This window comes from Macrobrachium nipponense, chromosome 15 (genome assembly GCF_015104395.2).
Source record: "Macrobrachium nipponense isolate FS-2020 chromosome 15, ASM1510439v2, whole genome shotgun sequence".
In the NCBI taxonomy this organism is placed as follows: Eukaryota; Metazoa; Arthropoda; class Malacostraca; order Decapoda; family Palaemonidae; genus Macrobrachium; species Macrobrachium nipponense.
This window is the reverse complement of record NC_087208.1, coordinates 41,308,247-41,329,488: the sequence shown is the minus strand read 5'-3', so window position 1 is coordinate 41,329,488 and position 21,242 is coordinate 41,308,247. Positions and strand designations below refer to the sequence as shown.

Sequence of the window (21,242 nt, the reverse complement as noted above, 5' to 3'; positions counted from 1 at the left end):
GATTCCGAACCAGTCAGTCGGCAGCTGTCAGAGCGCCCGAGTCAGTTACGAACTATGCTGTGGACTTAGTTCGGTTGTGTTCCAGAAGCAATCATTACTTCGTCTTAATAGCCTTGTCAGTATGAGTACGTACAAACCAAAGTCGAGAAGAGGGATAGGTCATACGACTATTCCCTTCTTTTCGTCTTAGGTAACTGCATGACTTCTCTTGAGAAGTCAAGCACAAAGGGATGGGGATTTGTGACGCTCGATTTCGTACAGATCTTCGTAGCGAAGACTCGGAACCCTTCGGTAACTGTCGATTGGTTCGAGTCCTTCACAATACCCTCCCTAATGGACGTCACCCAGCCTCCGATACGAAGGCTATGCTGCTTTGTCCTGTGAAGGTGCTGACGGAGCTGTCCTGAAGAAACTTGACACCCAGGATGAGTGCGGGACGCCTCTTCATCATTCTCTCGCGTTCCGCAAGAACTTCTCCGTGGCGCAGGTAATGAAGGCAGGCGCCTGGTCCAACCGGACCGCATGCACCTCCTTCTACCTTCAGGATATTGCCCACAGTTCCTTGGATCTTTTTCCTTGGGAACCGTGGTGGTTGCTCAACACGTTGTGTAGTTAACCCAGACCCTCGCAGGCTGAACAGCATCGAGTCCTGGTGTGACCGTAAGAATGGATGAGGAATGAGAGTGTGACTGGCTCCTCTTCCCATCTTTTTCTTCCCTCTACCTTTGGGTAGAGGGACACGGTCGTCACCCTGCTGGGTAAGGACGAGATGCAGGTGAGCTCATCAATAGAGCACCATCCTATCCCTTTCAGTAGGGATAGGAGTAAATATCCACCACTTCCTCCAACAAGGGGGAGGAAGTGGATGCCAAATTGAGACAAACCCATCATTTTATGATTGTCTCTTGCAAACAGGAACAAGTTCTTGCTTGCTGGTACGAAGAGATACGCTTGCCTCTCTTAGTACTTGGCCCAGAGGTCTGACCATTGATCCTGCGGTGCACACACCCCGATCAATCGGACAGAGGTTTGGATCCCTCCCTGGCTCTTACGACCAGGAGGCACTCCAGGGTTGGACGAACACCATCTGTTCACCAAAAAGACTCGATTCCTCCCACCAAGAAGTGAGTCTTCCTATTGTTAAAGGACCGAGGGTTTGTATTACGTATCGGAACAAATGACAATTTGTCGAAAATTGCATTTTTCCTAACTATACAAACCTGAGGTCCTTTACATATAGTCCCACCTCATGCCACCCCTCACTCTGCAACTTTTTGCATGGGCCTAAAGCAAAAGTGATTCTTCACCTCTCGGGCGCGCGGAGCGCGCGCACGATCGGAACAAAGCAGTAACTACGTTCTCCCCTTGTTCGAAGCTTACGACCGTCCCAGCTGCCGCTAGTTACCTTCCTATTGTTAAAGGACTCAGGTTTGTATAGTTAGGAAAAATGCAATTTTCGACAAATTGTCATTTTTGTAAAAATCTATATATATAATGATACTCTTTGGCACTTGTTACCAGTGATCTTGATCTGCATAGTAAGGTACAAGTTTAATACATTTCAATGCCCTTGCTTAAGAAAATAATACATACAGGAATTATCAAAACTTTTTATTTCATTCAAGACCAGTATCAACAAAAAAAGGATGTTAACATTTGTAAATGACTTTATGGTTACATCACCTACAAATGTATATGAACAGTCGAGTTTACATGTCAAACCTTTACCACATGAAAAATATAAATGTTGTCAAGAGCGCAATATTCTCCAGAAAAGAAGTACACAAATATATCGAACGCTGTTATATGTATAGTAGTGTTACTTCAAAATTCCAGTGCTTCACTTGTCAACCATAAATACTGTATATATGTGTTTATACACTTAATATGGAAATATATATGTTACAAGTACATATAAAGATAGATCTTGCTTGATGGAAGGTATTACTCATCTAGGTGGGCATACACTCTTCTTAGCTTTTCTTTCTTTTTGAAGTTCTTCTGTCGTGGTTGACCATCTTTCGGTCGGCCCAAACTGTGAATGAGAAGTAGAAAACAAAGGTGATTGACTCTCAATAATTTACCTACAGAACAGGAATCTATTAAAATACAGAACTGACAAAACGTTTTCATCCATAGAGATACAGTAGTTTGATCAGTACGTTCATTCAGAACTTTAATCACTATCGAAATGGTTAGCTATTATTATTGTCATCATCATTATTCAAAAGAGAACCCTATTCACATGGAACTAGCCTACATGAGCTATTGACTTGAAATTTGAACTTCCAGAGAATATGGTATTTATTTGAAAGAAATTACAGAAGACAATATGAAATATAGAAAGAAGTCAGTTATTAAATGCTAGATTGTACCACATACCCATAATTTTTAAACTCCTAATCACAAAACAAACACATACAGGTATATACAGCACTTGGTACAATATTTGCAATATTTTCTGACCAGTCGTCATCAATTTGCATGTTGGAAGACTAAATAAAAAAAATGTGACATTCTCTCCATCCTATAGTTGTTAGTAAAAGCAAATTAAAACCACATACAAGATTTTATGAAGAGGTTACTGTGTGAATGCAATACAAACTGCACAGCAAAACAAAGCTACAACTTTTAAAATACATCTGTTCAGTATAATTATTATTGTAACATAGTAAGTCTCCTTTTAGACCCAAACAGACTACTTTAGCACTGTGTAAGTAACCTAAAAGGATTCTTAGCACTATGTAAGTAACCTAAAAGGATTTCTTAGCACTGTGTAAGTAACCTAAAAGGATTCTTAGCACTATGTAAGTAACCTAAAAGGATTTCTTAGCACTGTGTAAGTAACCTAAAAGGATTCTTAGCACTATGTAAGTAACCTAAAAGGATTCTTAGCACTATGTAAGTAACCTAAAAGGATTATTTAGCACTGTGTAAGTAAATAAATGAGATGTAAAATTGGAATTAAAACAAAGATTGACATTCAGTACTATCTACTCTGTTCTGTAAATGTTAGTCTTATAGGCAACAGTATATCATGACTAAAGCATGCATAACTTTTTCCATCGTGCATACCTTTTCAGCACCGGCTTCCCTCCCTTATTGACGCCAATCACATGAACATGTGATACATTCTTCTGGCCAAAAAATCTTTGGTCGAGGGCATCTGGTTTCACCTGATAAGGCTGCATTTGGGTAGAAAAGTAGAAATATAAAAGCATTAGACAATGGATATTCATGGAAACAAAAACTTCTCTCATAATAATCATTTTAAAAGAATTCTTGGCAGCCCTAAAGTATTGCTTCACCTCAAAAGCAAAGCCAATTATGAAAAGCTAAACCTTTAATGTTCTATCTTAAAAACAAAAACCCTTTATTAAGTTCTTCAACACCCCAGTGTCATTCTTAATAATGAACCTCTGGAATGGTTTTGAATTTTACATAGCTGCTAAAAGGCATTAAGCAAACTTCCAAGTAACATGGAGCTGTCAAGTTTGCTTACAACAATTTCTACCCTAAATAAAAAATATATAAAGTTTAATTCAAAATATTCAATATTTAAAATAAACTTTTATGTTTAGACCACAAGTGTAAGTAAAATAGAAAATTTGTATTAAAGACATCACAATATGGCCATGCTAATTCAGCCTTGTCATCACATGACTCCATGCTGTGAGGGTTTTGTCTTAGACATCATACTGTAGGAAGGAAGGAATATAGATTTTAAGCCAAATGCCGTGTGCTCAGACCTATGAGGTCATTCAACGCTGACAATGGAAATTGACAATAAGAAGGCTTGAAAGGCGTAACAGGAGGAAAACCTCGTAGTTACACTATGAAACAATTGTTACAGACGGTGGAAAGTCAGATGGAAGAAAGAGAATATGAATGGAGATACCATTAAAGGAATGAAAGAGGTTGCAGCTAGAGGCCAAAAGAACCTTGCAAGGAACCTCAAGTAATGCCTACAGTGCACCGTAGGAAGTGCAATGATGGCACTATGGGGGGGGGGAATCTGTGCTGAGAAAATTTTGCCTTAGACATGATACAGTCTACAGTAATGTAAACAATTGAAAAGTTGTACAAGTTTTATGAAGTGAAAAAAAAAAGGCATTGAAAAGAGAAACAGCTTTTTGGTTACATATGTATAAATATATAAAAATGATATTGTTATGATACAATAAAGTTTGTTCATACTTACCTGGCAGATATATATATAGCTGTATTTTCTGAAGTCCGACAGAAATTCAAAAACTTCCGGCACACACAGTGGTCGGCCAGGTGGTTAGTACCCATTCCCGCCGCTGGGGGGGGGGGGAGGCGGGTATCAGGGAACTATTCCATTTTCTATTCATAATTTTTTATTTCCACTGTCCCTGAGGGGAGGTGGTGGGGGGGTACTAATTATATATATCTGCCAGGTAAAGTATGAACAAACTTATTGTATCATAACAAAAGGATTTTGACGTTAAGGAAAAATCTATTCTGGGCGATTGGCTCGTGTCGCCAGCGAAATATCCTTTAATCTATTATTTCTAGGGTAAATGTACTAACACATACCAGAGAATAAATAAAATAAAGAAAAAGGTCAGTATGACTGACTCGCTCACCCTCTAGGAGGGTGTCGGTATGAACACTAGGCGAGTGAGACCACTACCACGAGCAAATGCCAATAGAAATCTCCCACTACAAAACCCTCCAAGAGGGGAGCCGTCCCACAGAGGGAGCAGCTCGTACTACTACTACACATCCCATGCTTGCGACTGCTGCGCCTCTAGTGGCCATCCTGAAGTTAGCAGACAATCTTGAGCGAAGGGATGGGTAGGGGGGGTATTTCGCTGGCGACACGAGCCAATCGCCCAGAAATAGATTTTTCCTTACGTCAAAATCCTTTTTCTGGGCTCAGCTCGTCCGTCGCTTGCGCGAAATCGTACCAGAGAAACAGCACAAGATTGTAAACAAAGTAAAAAAAATAAAATATAATAAAACAAAATATGGTCTCAAATGAAAGATACAAAATAAAAGAATGAATATAATTGCTAAAAAGATACAAGTACACAGTAAAGCAAAATCAGAATTATGCTTAAATTACCCTTAAATCTAATTATGTTAATAATATAAGGTAATTTACATATATACAAATAGGTACAATGATTACCTATCACAATAAATCTGTGTAACAACATGTATCAAAAATAGAAATAGCAATTAGTATAAATTTACATAAATATTTGATCAACGATAAAATAAAATATCTTAGGAATGTATATGACTTAATATACAAAACCCGTAACCATTGCATTATGATGTATCCCCTAGCATAAAAATAAGGGGATAACATCTATGAGATCAGTATGGTAATCAGATGTGAGTGTCCCTAACCAGACAAAAAGGGGCACTTATACAATCATAAAGCAGCTAAGACACAAGGTAAATGTTAATGAACAAGGCAGGAATAGACGAACTGTTGGGTGAGGCAGGTAGAAAGGAGGACTGAATCTTCTACTATAATCTAGCTAGAGTCAGGGGAAACTATGTTACCCGCTGCTACTGCTGGAATTTCAGAGCTTCCAAGGACTTAAGGTAGTGACGTTTGAACACTGTCGGCGATTTCCATCCGGTATACTTCTTTAAATCAGCAAAATTCATATGTTGGAAGTAATTAATTGAGGTGGCTACTGCCCTGACATCATGTGCTTTTGGAAGGAGTCAGGATTGGCTTGTTTGATAAAGTACAGGATTTGTTGCCTGATGCCTTTAGTGGATAAAAGTACCACCTTTTTCCCTCCTAAAGAGGGGCCGGGGCCGATGAGGAAGAGGAGGTCCTGGATAGAAAGGCTCGTAAGGTTGAAACCGGAACAAAGGGAAACATCTTGTGGAAGGGGTAGTACCTTCCAAGGTTCCCACCTCATCAAAGGATCTTCATTCTTTGCTAAAAAGCTACGTTCCGGAGAAAGTAGCACTTCCCCCGTGGGGAAGGAATTGAATATGATCCGGATTCTCTGGATAAAGAACCGACAGTTCTGAAATTCTTGCTCCTGAAGCTAGGCTTAATAAAAACAGAGTTTTTTCTTAGGAGCATCATAAACGAGCATGTCATTATCGGTTTCGGAAGCCAGTTTAGAACATCGTTTAAGAACCATGAAACTGACGTAGGCCTGACAGAGGGCCTAAGTCTAGCACATGCTTTAGGAATAGACGAGAAATAGGTATCTGTCAAGTCTATGTTAAATCCAAATTGAAATATCTTTTTCAATGCTGACTTGTTTGTCGTAATCGTGCTAGCTGCTAAACCCTTTTCAAATAAAGATCTGAAAAGGATATAGCAGAATTAACTGTCATGATTCTGATATCTGACTCTCTCAGGAAGATTGCTAACTTTTTGACGGCAGCATCATACTGCCTCAAAGTTGAATCCCTTTTATCGGATTCCAGGAAAAGAATATTCTGAGGGTCAATATTCGCATCTCTTTTTGCCGCAATAAACTTCATGAAATACATAAAGTTAGAAGGGTTTTGAGAATCCCTGAGGAAGCGAACACAGTCTTCGTTTGTACTGACTGGGAGAGCTTGGGACTGGGGATCCGAAGGGGACGAAGACCCAGTTCCAGGATCAGGGGGTGGGACCAATTGCTCTTCGGCCAGTCTGGGGCTACTAGAGCCACTTTGACCCTGAATGTCCTGAGTTTTGTCTAAGACCTTCATAAGGAGATTCACTGGAGGGAAGACGTAAATTCTCCCAGTTGTTCCAGTCAAAGCCAGGGCGTCCGTGGCGTAAGCCAGAGGGTCCAGGTTGTTGGGGGCTACATAACACGGTAGTTTGTGTGTTTCGCTTGTGATGCGAAGAGATCCACCTGTAGCCCTGGGACTCTTTGAAGGATCCATTGGAACGAACTCTCGTCTAGAGACATTCCGACTCTAGGGGTACTGATCGGGATAGGGCGTCTGCTATGACGTTTCTTACTCCAGCTATGTGGGTGGAGGAAAGATGCCAACTGAATTTGTCTGCCAGGGAGAAGATGGCTATCATGACTGATTTAGATGACGTGACTTGGAGCCTCCTCTGTTTATGCAATGTACTACCACTGCGCTGTCCAAGACTAGCTTTATGTGGGAGTACCTTGGTGGGCGTAATCTTTTCAGAGTCAAGAAGACTGCCATTGCCTCCAGTACGTTTATTTATGGAAACTGACGGAACTGGGGTGACCAAATTCCTTGCACCTTTCTGAACCATGGGAGTACCCTCCCCAGCCGCTTAAGGACGCGTCTGTGTGGATGGTAATCCCTGGTGGAGGGAACTGAAGAGGGACTGACACTGACAGATTCTTGACTTTTGCCCACGGCCGAAGCCGGTTCTTTAGAATCAGAGTACTGAGGATAGCTTGTCCCTGGAACCTGACATTTGCTCGAGAGCGCCAGATCCTGGTTAGATCTTTCAGTTTGGCTTTCATTAAGATGTTCGTTACTGAAGCAAACTGGAGAGAGCCGAGGATTCTTTCCTGAGCTCTCCTCGATGCTAGTTTGTGACTTAGAAATTGCTTGACTGACTTCGCTATTTCTTTCCTTTTGGTGGATGGAATCGACAGAGTGTGTGAGGATAGATTCCATTGAATGCCTAGCCACTGAAAGTTTGACTCTGGGGTGAGTCTGGACTTGGATCTGTTTATCTTGAATCCTAGATATTCTAGGAATTGGATCACTTTCAGTGTGGCCTTGTTGCATTCTTCGACTGATGGGGCCCAGATCAACCAATCGTCGAGATACGCTACTACCATAATCCCTTGAGCTCTGAGCTGTTGCACTACTACTTCCGCTAGCTTCGTGAACACCCTGGGTGCCACGTTGACGCCCGAACGGGACTACCTTGAAGGAGAACGTTCTGGTCTCCTATCTTGAATCCCAGAAACGGACGGAAGTGTCTTGCAATAGGGATATGATAGTAGGCGTCTGTAAGATCGATAGAGGTGGGTGACGGCCCCACGGGAAGTAAGGTCCGCACCTGTGAGATCGTGAGCATCTTGAACTTGTCGCAGCGGATGGCTAAGTTTAAGCGGGACAAGTCTAAGATTACCCTTCTTTTGTTTGAGCCTTTCTTTGGGACGCTGAACAAGCGACCTTGAAATTTTAATCTCTTGACTTTGACTATAGCTCCTTTCTGAAGGAGGTCCTCTGCGTACTCTGTCAATTCCTTGGAAGGAAGTTGACGGAAAGGTCTGGCTGGAGGTGGGTTCGTCAACCAGCTCCAACCCAGCCCTTTTGACACTATGCTCTGAGCCCACTGGCTGAAGTTCCACCGGTGGCGAAAGTGAAACAGCCTCCCTCCTACCTGAAGTTCCTCATTGGTTCTGGTAACCCCCTCGACCTCCTCTGAAGTGCTTTCCCTATTGAAGGGGCCTCCCGATCCTCTCCCACGAAAGGACCGCTTACCTCTGCCTCCCTTGTTCGAGCGGTCATACTTCTGAGAAGCTGACTCTCGAAGGCTGGATTGTAAGCTGGAGAGATGGCGTATGAGGTGGAGGGTTGAGGCTGAGGGGATATCACATAAATAGGCTGTGATTGACCTTTAGACGTGGAGGGCTTTGAGCTGTCTGCACTAACGGCACTGTAGGAACTTGTTTGAGGGAAGCGCGGCTGCTTCTTTTTGGTAAGGTTGGAAACGTCTAGCTTCCTTTGTCCCTTACCTTTTGGTGTCCAGTCTTCGCCTTCTCCTAGCCGTAAGACCCCCCCAACGGTCCTTAAGGCTTTGGTTCAACCTCGTAGCCTCTGCTTTGTACTTCCTTTACCATAGCCTCTGGAAGAGATCTGCGCCCCAGATGTTAGAAGAAAGTAACCTATTCGGTTCATGCCGCAATGGTTGCCTCTAGCAATACATGCTTTTCTGCAATTTGTTCTAGCAAGTGGCAAACTCGAACATGTCTGACTGCACCGTTTGAGTCAGGGCTTTGGTCATAAGCTTAAAAATTGGTTCTGAACCATAAGCCATGGTTGCTACCTCAGACATAGCCATCAGGTTGATTGACCTGGCTAGTCGTGTTTTCGAGTCAAACTCGCCGCTTGAATAAGACTATCAGGGAGCCTGGGCAGCTTTTCAACCAAACTGCTCCATAGCACAGTCAGGTTTGAGTTTGCCAGCTGTGAAAGTGTTAGGCAAGTCCTCCATAATTCTCCAATTGACGGGAGCAACGGAGAAGTGGGGTCTGCTTCTTTCAGCTGAGGCATGGGTTCCCCTTTCTGAGCTGCTGAGATGGTCGACCTCGCTATCTTGGTAAGGAAAGGGAGCGGGGTACCTTCGTCCATCGTGAAAATGGTAAGGGACTTTTGAATGTTGGATCTTGGTATTCGAACAGTCCATGTCGTCTAGACATCTTAAGCCATTCTCGTTGGGCCTGGTCCGAGAATAGAGGACTGTCTCCTTTGGTACCCTGTCATCTCTAACCATAGCCGAAGGCGTGAGCCTAGCGTAGCCTATGAAGGGAGGCTGTAGGCCTTCCGGGTAGAACTCGAAGTCCTCTATTCTTCGAGTTCCAAACTCCGGTACGGAGATGAGACCATCTTGGAAGGGAGCATATGACGCTACTCTCCAAGGATTGTTCATGGAGAAAGCGGGCAGCGAGTCATACGGGGGAAGCTGAGATCCACTAGTGTTAGAGGTTGAGGGAGAGGCAAGAGGGGCTTCTCTTAGGCGGCTATAATAGTATCCTGAGAAGTTATCCTATCCGACAGGCGAGATATCATATGTTCCATACTCGTCTTAAGGGAGCCTACCAAGTCGCCCACCTGTTGCAACAGGCCAGCATTGGTGTCCAGAGCCAGGAGCTGCTGCGGAGGTGGAGGGGAGACTCTGAATAGGCACCAAAGGTAGTGGAACTGGTGATACTGTCGGGGTGCGGGATTTCTCCTTAGGCTTACTCTTTGAGGACTTTGAGCCGGAGCTAGACCCTTTAGACCTGTCTGGGCCGGGATTACGAGCCGGAGACTTACGCGAAGAAGAAGACGAGGACGTCTTCTTCGAGGACGATGACGTCTTAGTCAAGGTCATATGCTTAGACTTGATCTTAGGCCTAACCGAAGCCTCTGGAGGAGTATAACTCATCACCGGTAAAGCCTGGGAAGGATGGTGAAGTTGCAGGGGTAGAAGAAACAGTCACTCCCAAGGGGGACCCTTGGGTACCTGCATTACTTACCTCGACCAACAGGTCGTCTATACCTACCATAGGTTCAACATTTATATCCAGGGTTGCGACATCCGTGGAGATATCCTGGTCTTGTTCAGTCAAGGAGGCCGCCAGCTGTTGTTGGATAAAGGCAATAGAGGGGTCCGCCTCTACCGGGTCGACGTACCCAGTCGCCTTGCCTCCGGGGAAGATTAACAAAGCTAAACGCTTCTCCAGTATGTAGGGCTGACCCTTGGCGGCGTTTCTTGCCAAAACCTCCGACCCAGGCCCGCAGGGTAGCCAATGCCGTATCTCTTCTGCCGGAGCCTGTAAGAGAGGATATATTTTAGATTTAAGAACCACTTAAAACTAAAACTTAGGATATAACTTAAACTAGATGCCTTAAGTTAAAGTAATGATGAAAACTTAAGACTAAAAGAAGCGGAGCGGCTGCGGAGATGGAATACTTACGCCTTCCAAAAGCTGGCTCACCAGATCGTAACATATGGTACACGTCTCATGGTACCAGACCTGGATGTCCCCGTGCGGAGTCGCGCATGAGCATGGGACCGGGCAAACTTCGTGTCCACAGGGGTCCTGAAGTGTAGCGGAACATCCCGGATGCTCACATTGGTGGCCTGTAAGTGGGAAGACACATGAGTATCTTAAGGGGTAACACTTACAGACTAAGGACAAAAGAACTCCGTTACGTGGCGGAGCTCGGAAAAAAATTTGGGCATAACCCCTCCCTGCATTGCCTGAATAAAGGCTATAATCCCGGAGAGATCCGGTAAATACTAAGGGAGGGGTGGGGATGGTTTAAGAAACTTAAGATAAACTTAAAGATAACTTAAACCTACATGCAAGTAACCGGAACTAGGTCCAGTGAAGCGGAGTGTAGTAACTCAAGCAATACGGTACGGTTAGTAAAGACCTATTGTATGCTCCGGTCCAACTATGGTGGACTATACCCTTCCGCTGGATAACCAGGACTCCGATAGGGAGGAGCTCTAGTAAGGAGGGAAGGGCGAGATGACATACAGACTCGCGCTAACCCGGAGCGACAAGGAAGTAACGGAGGGGGGAAGGCCAGAGCCCCCCACAACGTACCACCCACCCGCCGAGAGAGAAGCGGAGAGGTCGGAACCAGTCAGGGACTGTCGGACTCCTAGGCCCCTCGGTGGAGGGGAAGGGGGAGGCAGGCTCGGGCATGCTGGGCGAGCAAGGACAGACCGACCCACCCCGCCCGACTCTATGGGAGAGCGGGAGAGGGGAAGGGGGACTGGCAGGCGCCTGGCTGACTCGTGATCACGTAGTGACCACGAGGCGGTAAACTAAGATACGGTAACCAAGCCTAGGCCAACCAACTGATCAGAGAGAAGCTATCGGGAAGCAACCAGAACTGAAAAGCGGTAGCATATAGGCCCATAGGCGAAAACCAACTGATCAGAGAGAAGTATGAGGAAGCGACCGAACTGATCAACGGTAGACTAGGCTCTACGAGCCAGGACCTAGGCTAAGCCAGACGCCAAACTAACCTAACAACACAAAAACATAAAAATAAAATAATAATATAATAATAAAAATGAAAGAAAGAAGGTAAAATAGCAGGAGAAAAAATCCAGGATGTGCGACTAGCCCGAAGGCAAGTCTACCACTCAAAGCTAGTCAGGGGCCGATACTAAGAACCTGGACTAGGGTCTGGATAGAAAAAGCCTACATAAGGTGAAATACATACATTGTATAACAACTTGAGTAGACGTAATAACGCGGATAATCAAAATAGAGCGTAAAATAATAAGGGATGTTCTAGGTATGGGAGACCAAGAACGAACCCAAACATGCGGGCAGGACCATGCTGCCATGCTTCCAGCCCCGAGAACGTATCTAAACCTAAAAAACGGCAAATACCGTCTCGGGGACGGAAAAAACTTGCTAACCGTAAATACTGAGTACTTAACTTAGCTGCTGCAATAGCTGCACGCTCCATTATCGAAAAATCCGAAGAAAGGGCACAAAAATACACAGAGAGAAAAATAGCACTTAGATTCGTGCGAGCTAACGAAAAAGGATGGCCACTAGAGGCGCAGCAGTCGCAAGCATGGGATGTGTAGTAGTAGTACGAGCTGCTCCCTCTGTGGGACGGCTCCCCTCTTGGAGGGTTTTGTAGTGGGAGATTTCTATTGGCATTTGGCTCGTGGTAGTGGTCTCACTCGCCTAGTGTTCATACCGACACCCTCCTAGAGGGTGAGCGAGTCAGTCATACTGACCTTTTTCTTTATTTTATTTATTCTCTGGTATGTGTTAGTACATTTACCCTAGAAATAATAGATTAAAGGATATTTCGCGCAAGCGACACGAGCTGAGCCCAGAAATATCATTTTGTTCATGAAACTTACCTGTCAGATATATATATAGCTGAATCCCACCGTTGGAGGGTGGGAAGGGACAGAATAGAAGGATTTTGGGAACAAATGCATGCAGATGATTTACATCTTAGTTCCACCTGTTAGCATTGCTGGCTTCGTGGTTATTGCCACGTAAGTCTGCTTGTGCTACTAGAGTTGCCAGCGAGGTAGAGACCTATATAGCTGGTGCACTCCAGATGATCTGTCAACAGGGGCGAGACCACGACGTGACTAGACCATATTGACCATACCATGAGGGCTAAGAAGTAAAATAAATATATATAAAAATATATATCACCACTGACCACCTAGCCAAAGTTAAGGTGTGTTAACTAAGGCTTAAGAGTTAAGAAGTCACCGTTGTCGGCGACTCAACTACTAAATTAAGAGCTCTTTCCTAACCATTTTCTACAGGATAGGATGAGTGGTACTTCTTGCCCCCAAGATTGTGTCTGCAGACACGTATGGCCCTAGCGAGCAGCAGATCTCATATGCCATCTTCACATCTCGCAGGGAGTGTGAATTGAACACAGAGTTGCTTCGCTAAAACATGGTACTCAGGATGTTGCTGAGTGCCATGCTCTGGTTGAAATGCTTCCGAGGCTGCGCCCTCACCTCGTGAGCATTCAAATCAAAAGATGTCAAATCTTTGTGCAAACACAATGAAGGAGCTTTTTTGAAAGAACTCCTTAACAATAAAGCCAGGGTGTTCTTCGATATGGGCAAGTCTGGTCTTTTCGGAACACTGCATATTGTCCGTACGACTTCGACTTTCTTGAGTTTTATGTAGATAAAACTTGAGAGACCTGACAGGGCACAGGACTCTCTCTGGCTCCTGCCCAATAACTTGTGCCATCCTTGATTCCAAGCTCCTGGCCCAAGAACAAGACGGGTTTCCATTCTTATGCCACAACGGAAGGCTTAGAGAACACACGCCGCCTTGTGTTCTCTAATGCCAAAACTTCTGATGATGGCTGAAAACCTCACTAACCCTCTTTGTCGTATCTAGGGTGGTTAGAAAAAGGCCTTCCTGATCACGTGCAAGAAGTTAACAGGTAGATGTTCGAATGCTTTGACATCAAGAACTTCAGACTATGTCTAAGTTCCATATTGAAAGCTTCAATCTGGACATGCACAGTCAGTCAGTCTGTACTAAAGTCAGGTGACCGACCAGTTGAACAGTCAGACGAATCAAGGACAGCAAGGCTGTACCCTGAAGACCATAAGGCACTATTCTTCGCTGAAGGATGAGTGTCTGGACTGCTGGGCGATTCAAGCTAAGCAAACCTTGGGGGGTGTATCAACGCAACCCAACGTCGTTAGCGATCAACTCCTGAGCCACTCCTGACTCGAGCTTCTGGTGCCAGGAGAAAGGAGCGAGGCAGCAAAAAGGCGATTCAGTCCCGAAGGACGAATGCCTGACAGTTCCAACCTGGTCTCATGTTAAACGATCATCGGGGGTGTATTTACGCAACCGACTTCGTCAACAAGAAACTTAGGGCTACTATATGTCTCCTGATCTCGCACGAGTGTCTGACTCCGAGAAAACAGGTGAGACAAAAAGTAGATGGTGAGCGAGTTCGAGATTCCACAGAACTCAAAGATCGTGAAGGGCTTTGTTGTTTGACAGAAGCAAATCTCTGAGCCCAAAGCCGTCAACAACATATTTTGCGTATTCTTTAATAGTTGTGACTGCCAGCTTATCCCATTCTTCAAACGGAAAGGGAAGACGGCAATCTTATGCTGTCAACATCTCGATAGTCTGAACGTAGTCAGACTCAGAGCGGAGAGGTTATACCTAGTACCTTTTGTTAAAGTAGACCGACTCTCTCGGAAAAGGTCCTTGGAAGGACGTGACCTCTGTGAATCTAGGATCTTGAAGGCCAACATGGGGCGATTAGCGTTCATTGTCGCTCCCTGTGATGGTATAAATCATCTTATTACATTTCCTAAGCGTTTGAAAAAGGGGAAAAGAGACTAAACATCCATCCCCGTTCAATATCATAGCGAAGAGATGAATGAAAGGACGTCCCTAAAGTCTCCATAACTCTCAACATACTTCTAAAGAAAGATTCCACTCGGAAGTCAGTAGTTGCTGCCGTCGATCGAGACGATTCATATGGACTTTTGCAATCCTGTAACGAACCTCTAGAGGATCGTTACATTCTACGCCTGTTGTTATAATAGGCTCTTTCTCGTAAACCCGAACAGGGACCGAGAGAAGATACTTCCTAAGATATGAGAGAGCTGTGGAAGATCAGAGTTGATATGGACCACTGGTTCCAAAAACTCGTTTCCAGGACTGGAGGGACGACTGAATTGCTTCCACTTCTTTCAGATTATGATCCAGGACATCTGAAACCCTCTCCAGATGTCCGGCACCTTCTTTCTATCACCTCAAGTGATACTTAACGCACCGAGAGATGTTCAGAATCATACCTAGATCTTAATAAAATTTCAGTTTCCCGGTAGGAAAAAAAAACTGTAGAGGTCTGAATTGCAGTCTATTCAGGGAAACAAACTTCTTTAGGAAGGAAATGGCCCCCAGCAAGCTCATCCATTCCCTCACACAGTATGTTTACTTCCCTAATAAGGCTGCGCTTTGCCTAAGCAGGAGAGCATATAATAGTGCAATGTTGCGGTAGACTCGTAGTCCTATACCGTGCGGTAACGAGCACCGAAAGGAGTAAGAGATATCTCTGAGAACATAGTAAGGCAAAACGAATGCAATGTTTATTCATTCATGTAAGAAATCCCCTCAATCTAAGGCTAAAGTCCGTGATTGTAGGGCAGAGATACCGTTAGTCAGTCATCCCGCAGGAGAGAGAGACGTAACTGCCCGCACAGAGATACGGTTAGTCAGTCAATCCCGCAGGAGAGAGAGACGTAACCTACCGCGCATGACAGCGAACGAGCTGGTACTGGCTCGTTTGGACTGGAGGAGAGGACAGTGACAGCAGCAGCTTACGATCGTCGTCTCTTAACTTTATGCCTGGGTTGCCAGCTACCCTATTCTACGAAGAAAATAGGTCCGTAATTTTTAGCATAAAGAGACTCTCAAGCTGGTATATTTAAAGCGAACAGAAAACGCTAAATATATAGATGCGTTTGTGTAGTCAATAACTACCATACAACGGTAAAAGATAAATCGGAAACTCCTGGAAGGCTGCAGGGAGTAACGATTAAATGTCCTTAAAATAATAGACAATAGACCTCTCGGTTGCCATCCGAAGAGGTAACTACAGCAAGCGTATATGACTTGAACCAACAGTAGTAAAATAACGCAAGGCAAAATATGATATTATATTACAATAAAGTTTTTTCATACTTACCTGGCAGACATATATACTATAGCTGAATTCGGAAATACAGCTACATACATATCTGACAGGCAAGTTTCATGAACAAAACTCAGAGAATTGAAGCGGACAGCTCAAGCTTCTTATGTTATTGACATAAGCGTTCATTGACGTAGTCTACAAGTCTATTTCTTGTACGAGTCTGCGAATGATGAATGAGAGCTCTTCCGAATCTTGTCAATAAGAGCTTATCCGCTTACGCAATATAAAGTTAATGAGAAGTTTGTCAATGAGAACTAACCCATTTACGGGACAAAGAGATATTTTGTCAATGAGGGGATACCCACTTACTTGACAAAACGATAGTATATTGTCAATGGGGGAAACTCACTGAATTGACAAAACGTAATCCAGGAAGACGAGCATTTTATTTTCGATTCCCGTCTCAAACGAGGAAGGGGCAAGAATCCTGTTAAGAGACGGCTTACGACAGGTAGAACGACGATGTTCAATTCGGCAGCGTAGTCCCGACTAGGAACTAACAAAATCTATCATCTGAAAAGCCCTTTCAGATGGGCTAAAAAGCTTGCAAAATTATCCTGGGAAGAGGAAGAAACTCTCCAACCAACTTCCTCTCCCGTATCACAACTAATGCCTGCTAAAGCTTAAAATTTATTGGCAGTATGGCAAAGGAAGTCCTGTCTTGCGCTTTCCTGACTGACGTGCAGGACGTCGAGCTTTTACATAACCCATAGCTGCCTTACCGCAAAGTCTTGACTGCGGTAGAGCAAAAGAGATCTTTCCTTGAGCTTTCCATAACTCCATCCAATCCTGGACTTTACGAAAAGCAATATTAACTGACAGAGACCTCTATAATTCACGAAACCGTGGTCTTGCTGGTTTGCGAAAACGAAGTTGCCTTTTCACTTTAAGCTTCCTCCGAAGCACTGCTTACTTCACATTCTTCGCAGGCGATGTAGAAGGGATCACCGAAGTTAGGTAAAAAATCTTTAGGCCCAAATCAGCTTGAAGACTTCAACAGAAACGTTCAGCCAGGCGACACACCTGGCTTGTGCGCGTCCGTCCACTGGCTAGCAGCGAGCACGCTCGGCGTCCACTGGCGAGCAGCGAGCACTCTCGGCGTCCACTGGCGCGCGCTCGGTATCCACTGGCGTGCGTTCGGCGTCTACTGGTGCGCGCTTGGCGTCCATCCGAACGTCCCGTCCAAGCCGAGCGTCAAAAGAAGCGTGCAGAAAAGCGTCACGCTCCTGACCGGCGTCAATGCAAGCGAAACTGCCTTCAGGGAAGAGCATTAGACATCTCGGAGAGAAAACCGACTGCACGAAGCAGTCTCAGGTGAAGGGTTGATCGTGTGAGAATACGCGGGGCGAGGGAACGCCTCTTCTTATCACAGCAACAAAGCTAGGACGTCCGCGCTCAAAAGCGTCCTGCTAATATGACTTGCTTTCCCTTTTCTCGGTGGAAAGACGTACACGAGTTCAGGCGACGTTCGCCTTCTTACTTCTCGCTGCAACGCATGACGAGAAAGAGAGAGAGGACGTGAAACGTCCTCTTCTATAAAGCTTCTATTTAGAGGGCGCGAGTCCTTCCGAAAGCTCACCAAACCCTGCGCAGGGAGGACGCTTCGGAGGACGAGAAGCAATCCTTCAGGATTCGTGCACGCACTTTGGCAGCCTGGGAGTATCTTCAGGTCTGCCGAAGGCACGTCAGATCGGTGGGAGTTCCTCGTAACCCTCCTTCGGCTTTCGACATTGCTCTCTCCCTGTTCCTGGGAGTCAAGCAGAGGTCCCGGCCTAGAGGCGAAATAAGGCCGATCTGACGCACCCTCCACTACACAAGGGGCACTGTCACTGCACTTAGCCACTTCACTTTTGCTATCCAAAGCCAGCACTTTCGATTCTAAGTTACGAATCGATAGAGTATCAGAGAAAGGTCAATACCCTCTACAGAAACTGTTTAGGGCCCGAAGGCACATTACAGGGTTAGGAGTAACAACTACAGAAGTAGCACTCTCACCACAATGATAGGAGAGCGAGCACCTTAGATTCCAAGATACAGATGGAAATCTATAACGTAAAGGGCATTACCTCACGAGGACATATTTATAGCCCGTGGCCATACTACAGGGTTAGGCAAAATAAAGTCTACAGGAAGGTTAGCCTACCCTGACTTTGTTTACTGATTAATTGACGTACATACGAATCATACGTCTTCCTTACGGAATTAGACAAAGTCTCACACTCCTTACATGACAAATCTCAACAAAGAAGCAAGACATAGCCCTCGTGCATATCGAGTGCGGAACTACCGAAGCTTTCGGTAGCCACACCCTATCTTAGCACGACACCCTCTGAAACTAGCCTAACTAGATTCAGATATACAAAAATTAATTATATTCAAAACAAATTAAGATAGTTCTATGCCTAGCCACAAATCCAAGTCAATAAATCAAAAGACAATTAGGATATTTAGCGGCAATGAAGTTTCCAAAATCCTAAGACGGAGGTACTGAAAACAGGTGTTTTCATCACCGGCGACAGAAAAATTATGAATAGAAAATGGGAATAGTTTCCTGAAACCCCCCTCCCAGCGGCGGGAATGGGTACTAACCACCTGGCCGACCACTGTGTGTGCCGGAAGTTTTGAATTTCTGTCGGACTTCAGAAAATACAGCTATATATATATCTGACAGGTAAGTTTCATGAACAAAACTTAACTTTGAGGAATTTTCATGATTTTGTTAGAAGACTTAAGAAGTCTCAACTAGTAAAGATTGCCAAATTTCTTACCTGAACTGATCTCTGCTGTGGCGTTGGTTTGGCATTCGCTTTGGCTTTCTGTAACTGGAAACGTACAAAAAAGTCAACAGTTATGAATAAATAGACTAAACAAAAAAAGACGTTACTGTATAGTTAATGATGCATAAAAGAAGCAAGATATTGGAAACATAACTAGTAAATGCCTATGAGTTACAAATTTGAGCATAAGAGACAGTTTTTATTCATGACAAAAGATGAAGATGAAATCATTAAAATTTTTTAGAAATACAATTATTCTTTTAAAAATTAACTATTAGAAATGGCATTTCTGTCCATGGTGAGAAACCTGCTTTGTTATACATTCTCCATAAATATTATCATAATATACTCTTGCATAGTATGTGAGCTGACCAGTTAAATAACTTTTCTATTTTCATATAAACACAACAAATATAACATTTAAGACATATATTTACATTTGTGTCAAGTAATCTATTAGAATTACATTATTTTTACCAAAATATTGTACATATCTTAAAATATTCACTTATGCAATGTTGTTAAAATCTTCACATACGTAATGTTACACATTGGCAGACTCAATATCACCCCACAGAAACCTGCTTGGTTTTCTTTTATGACTCAGTATTCGTATCTGAGATGCTAGTAGCATATCTTTATAGGCCATACAAGTATTCCTATTCAACAAGAACTATCATGAAGTATAATAACATGAATTTTATATGACATTTGTGTAAGATGCTTTGCACCTCAACCATGCATCATATATCAAATGTAACATGAGGTACAGTTATCGCTGCTCCTTTTAAACAACCAAAAAGAACAATAAGCCTGGAAGACAACAAATCATTCCAACACAACGGATAAACTTCTGAGCTCAAGAATTTCATTTCGTGTGTATCCCCATCAATATGCACATTAGAGCAGATTATTTTAAGTTCTGAAATTTTGAACAACATGAAAATAAATACATAATTACATAACAGAAGATTATTCTAAGTTCTGAATTTTTGAACAACATAAAAATGAATATATAATATGTTAATTTTCAATCATGTTTAACATCCATAAAAAAAAAACAGGAGATAACAAAGTCAATTTTATAGACAACTATAAAGAAATTACAGTAATTAAATCATAAATAAAGAAATTACAGTAATTAAATCACTTTATGCAATTGATTAAACTCTGACAATTTCCATTAGTTACAAATGATAAAAACCATTCAGTTGCAATATACTGTGCTCGATTTAAGCAACCCAGAGATTCAATGCACATTTTAGTTGCCGTATGTACATGACATAATGAAATAAAAAGAAAGTGTCATGTACGGCAACACATACAAATTCACTGAAGCTGCAATAAAAGAGAGCATATAAAGTTTAGTTTCAAGTATTCTACATAATTAGTAATAAAAATATACCATACCTTCTTCAGGGTATGGATATGAAATTCTGACTGTAGCATGCCGGGTGGTGCATGGCAATAAAGCAACTTGCCATTGACGTAGTCTTTCAATATGTATCGCGCAGCCCTCGGATTATCTGGCAGACCTCTTGGTGTCATGAAACCCCTCATAACTGTCAGCAGAGACAAATATTGTTAAGATATAACTAATTACAATGTCACCGTGGATAATTATATGAAGGTCCTGCCCTTGAGCTGCCCTAACATATCTGACTACTCAAGCTGGTGGTTCCACCTAGATGGAGCCTGGATAACCCACTACAACTATATACCAGGTTCGATAGATTTTTCCCTACTGAGATAACACAGAATTAATTACAGCAACCATTTGAATTGTTGATGCAACTAATTTGCTTTGGCACCAAGAGAATTAAAATGTAATGGAGCCATTTGACATAATTCAGACTCCATTGCTTAAAACTAAAATAAAGAAAATCTTAAAAGAATGAACTAAATCCCTTCATATATGCAACACTCATCGCGGACATTCAAAAGTTACTATTTACCAGAAATTTAAAATGGCCAATAGTCCAACTTTACTGAGAAAAAAAAAAAAACAACATCAACATTTGCTGAAAACATTCCCTCCACCACTTACATCCGTAACAGTTTAAGAGTTCCTCTGAAGTAGGTGGTCTGTGGGGATCCTCCCCCTCTATTGGGGCAGGGAGATTAATTCCATACATATTCTCAAAGACACTTCGAGGAATGTGGTTAGCGATGAGATTGATTGGAGGTACTTCATCTCTCATCTGTAAGGGGGAAAAAAAAATTTAATCATTTAATAATCTTGTTACTTAGAAACAAACTTCCAATTATTCTTAGGACTGAATGCCACGTTTATGCAGCTCGAGAAGGCATCATTCTTCATCAATGCCATGTTTTCTCACTGAAGTTTAACGAACAAACATGAAAAATCCCTTTCTCCTGTTTCTTTTGCAACAATTTCACAATAAATACAGAAACTTTGTTTGTGAAATTCCTGTGTCTTGTTTGTGAAGTTCCTCACAATGTTTGGCTAGTCCGAGTCCACACTCGTCTTATTATTCACCTCTATGCCTTACCTTCAATCATGGGCCATCAGAGTCCCCAATAGCATAAGACCAGCATCAC

At 43.2% G+C, this 21,242-nt stretch overlaps 1 protein-coding gene across 1 annotated transcript; it reads right to left on the bottom strand.

Annotated features, from left to right (window-relative positions):
• Positions 1-1,596: 1,596 nt before the first annotated feature.
• Positions 1,597-20,881, bottom strand: LOC135194852 (large subunit GTPase 1 homolog; the record flags this gene model as incomplete). Its single annotated transcript, XM_064221036.1, is given in 5 exon segments — positions 1,597-2,035; positions 3,076-3,185; positions 18,672-18,725; positions 20,091-20,242; positions 20,728-20,881. Coding segments are annotated over 5 exon segments (561 nt in total), but the record flags the coding sequence as incomplete, so codon positions are not given.
• Between the last annotated feature and the right edge of the window lie 361 nt (positions 20,882-21,242).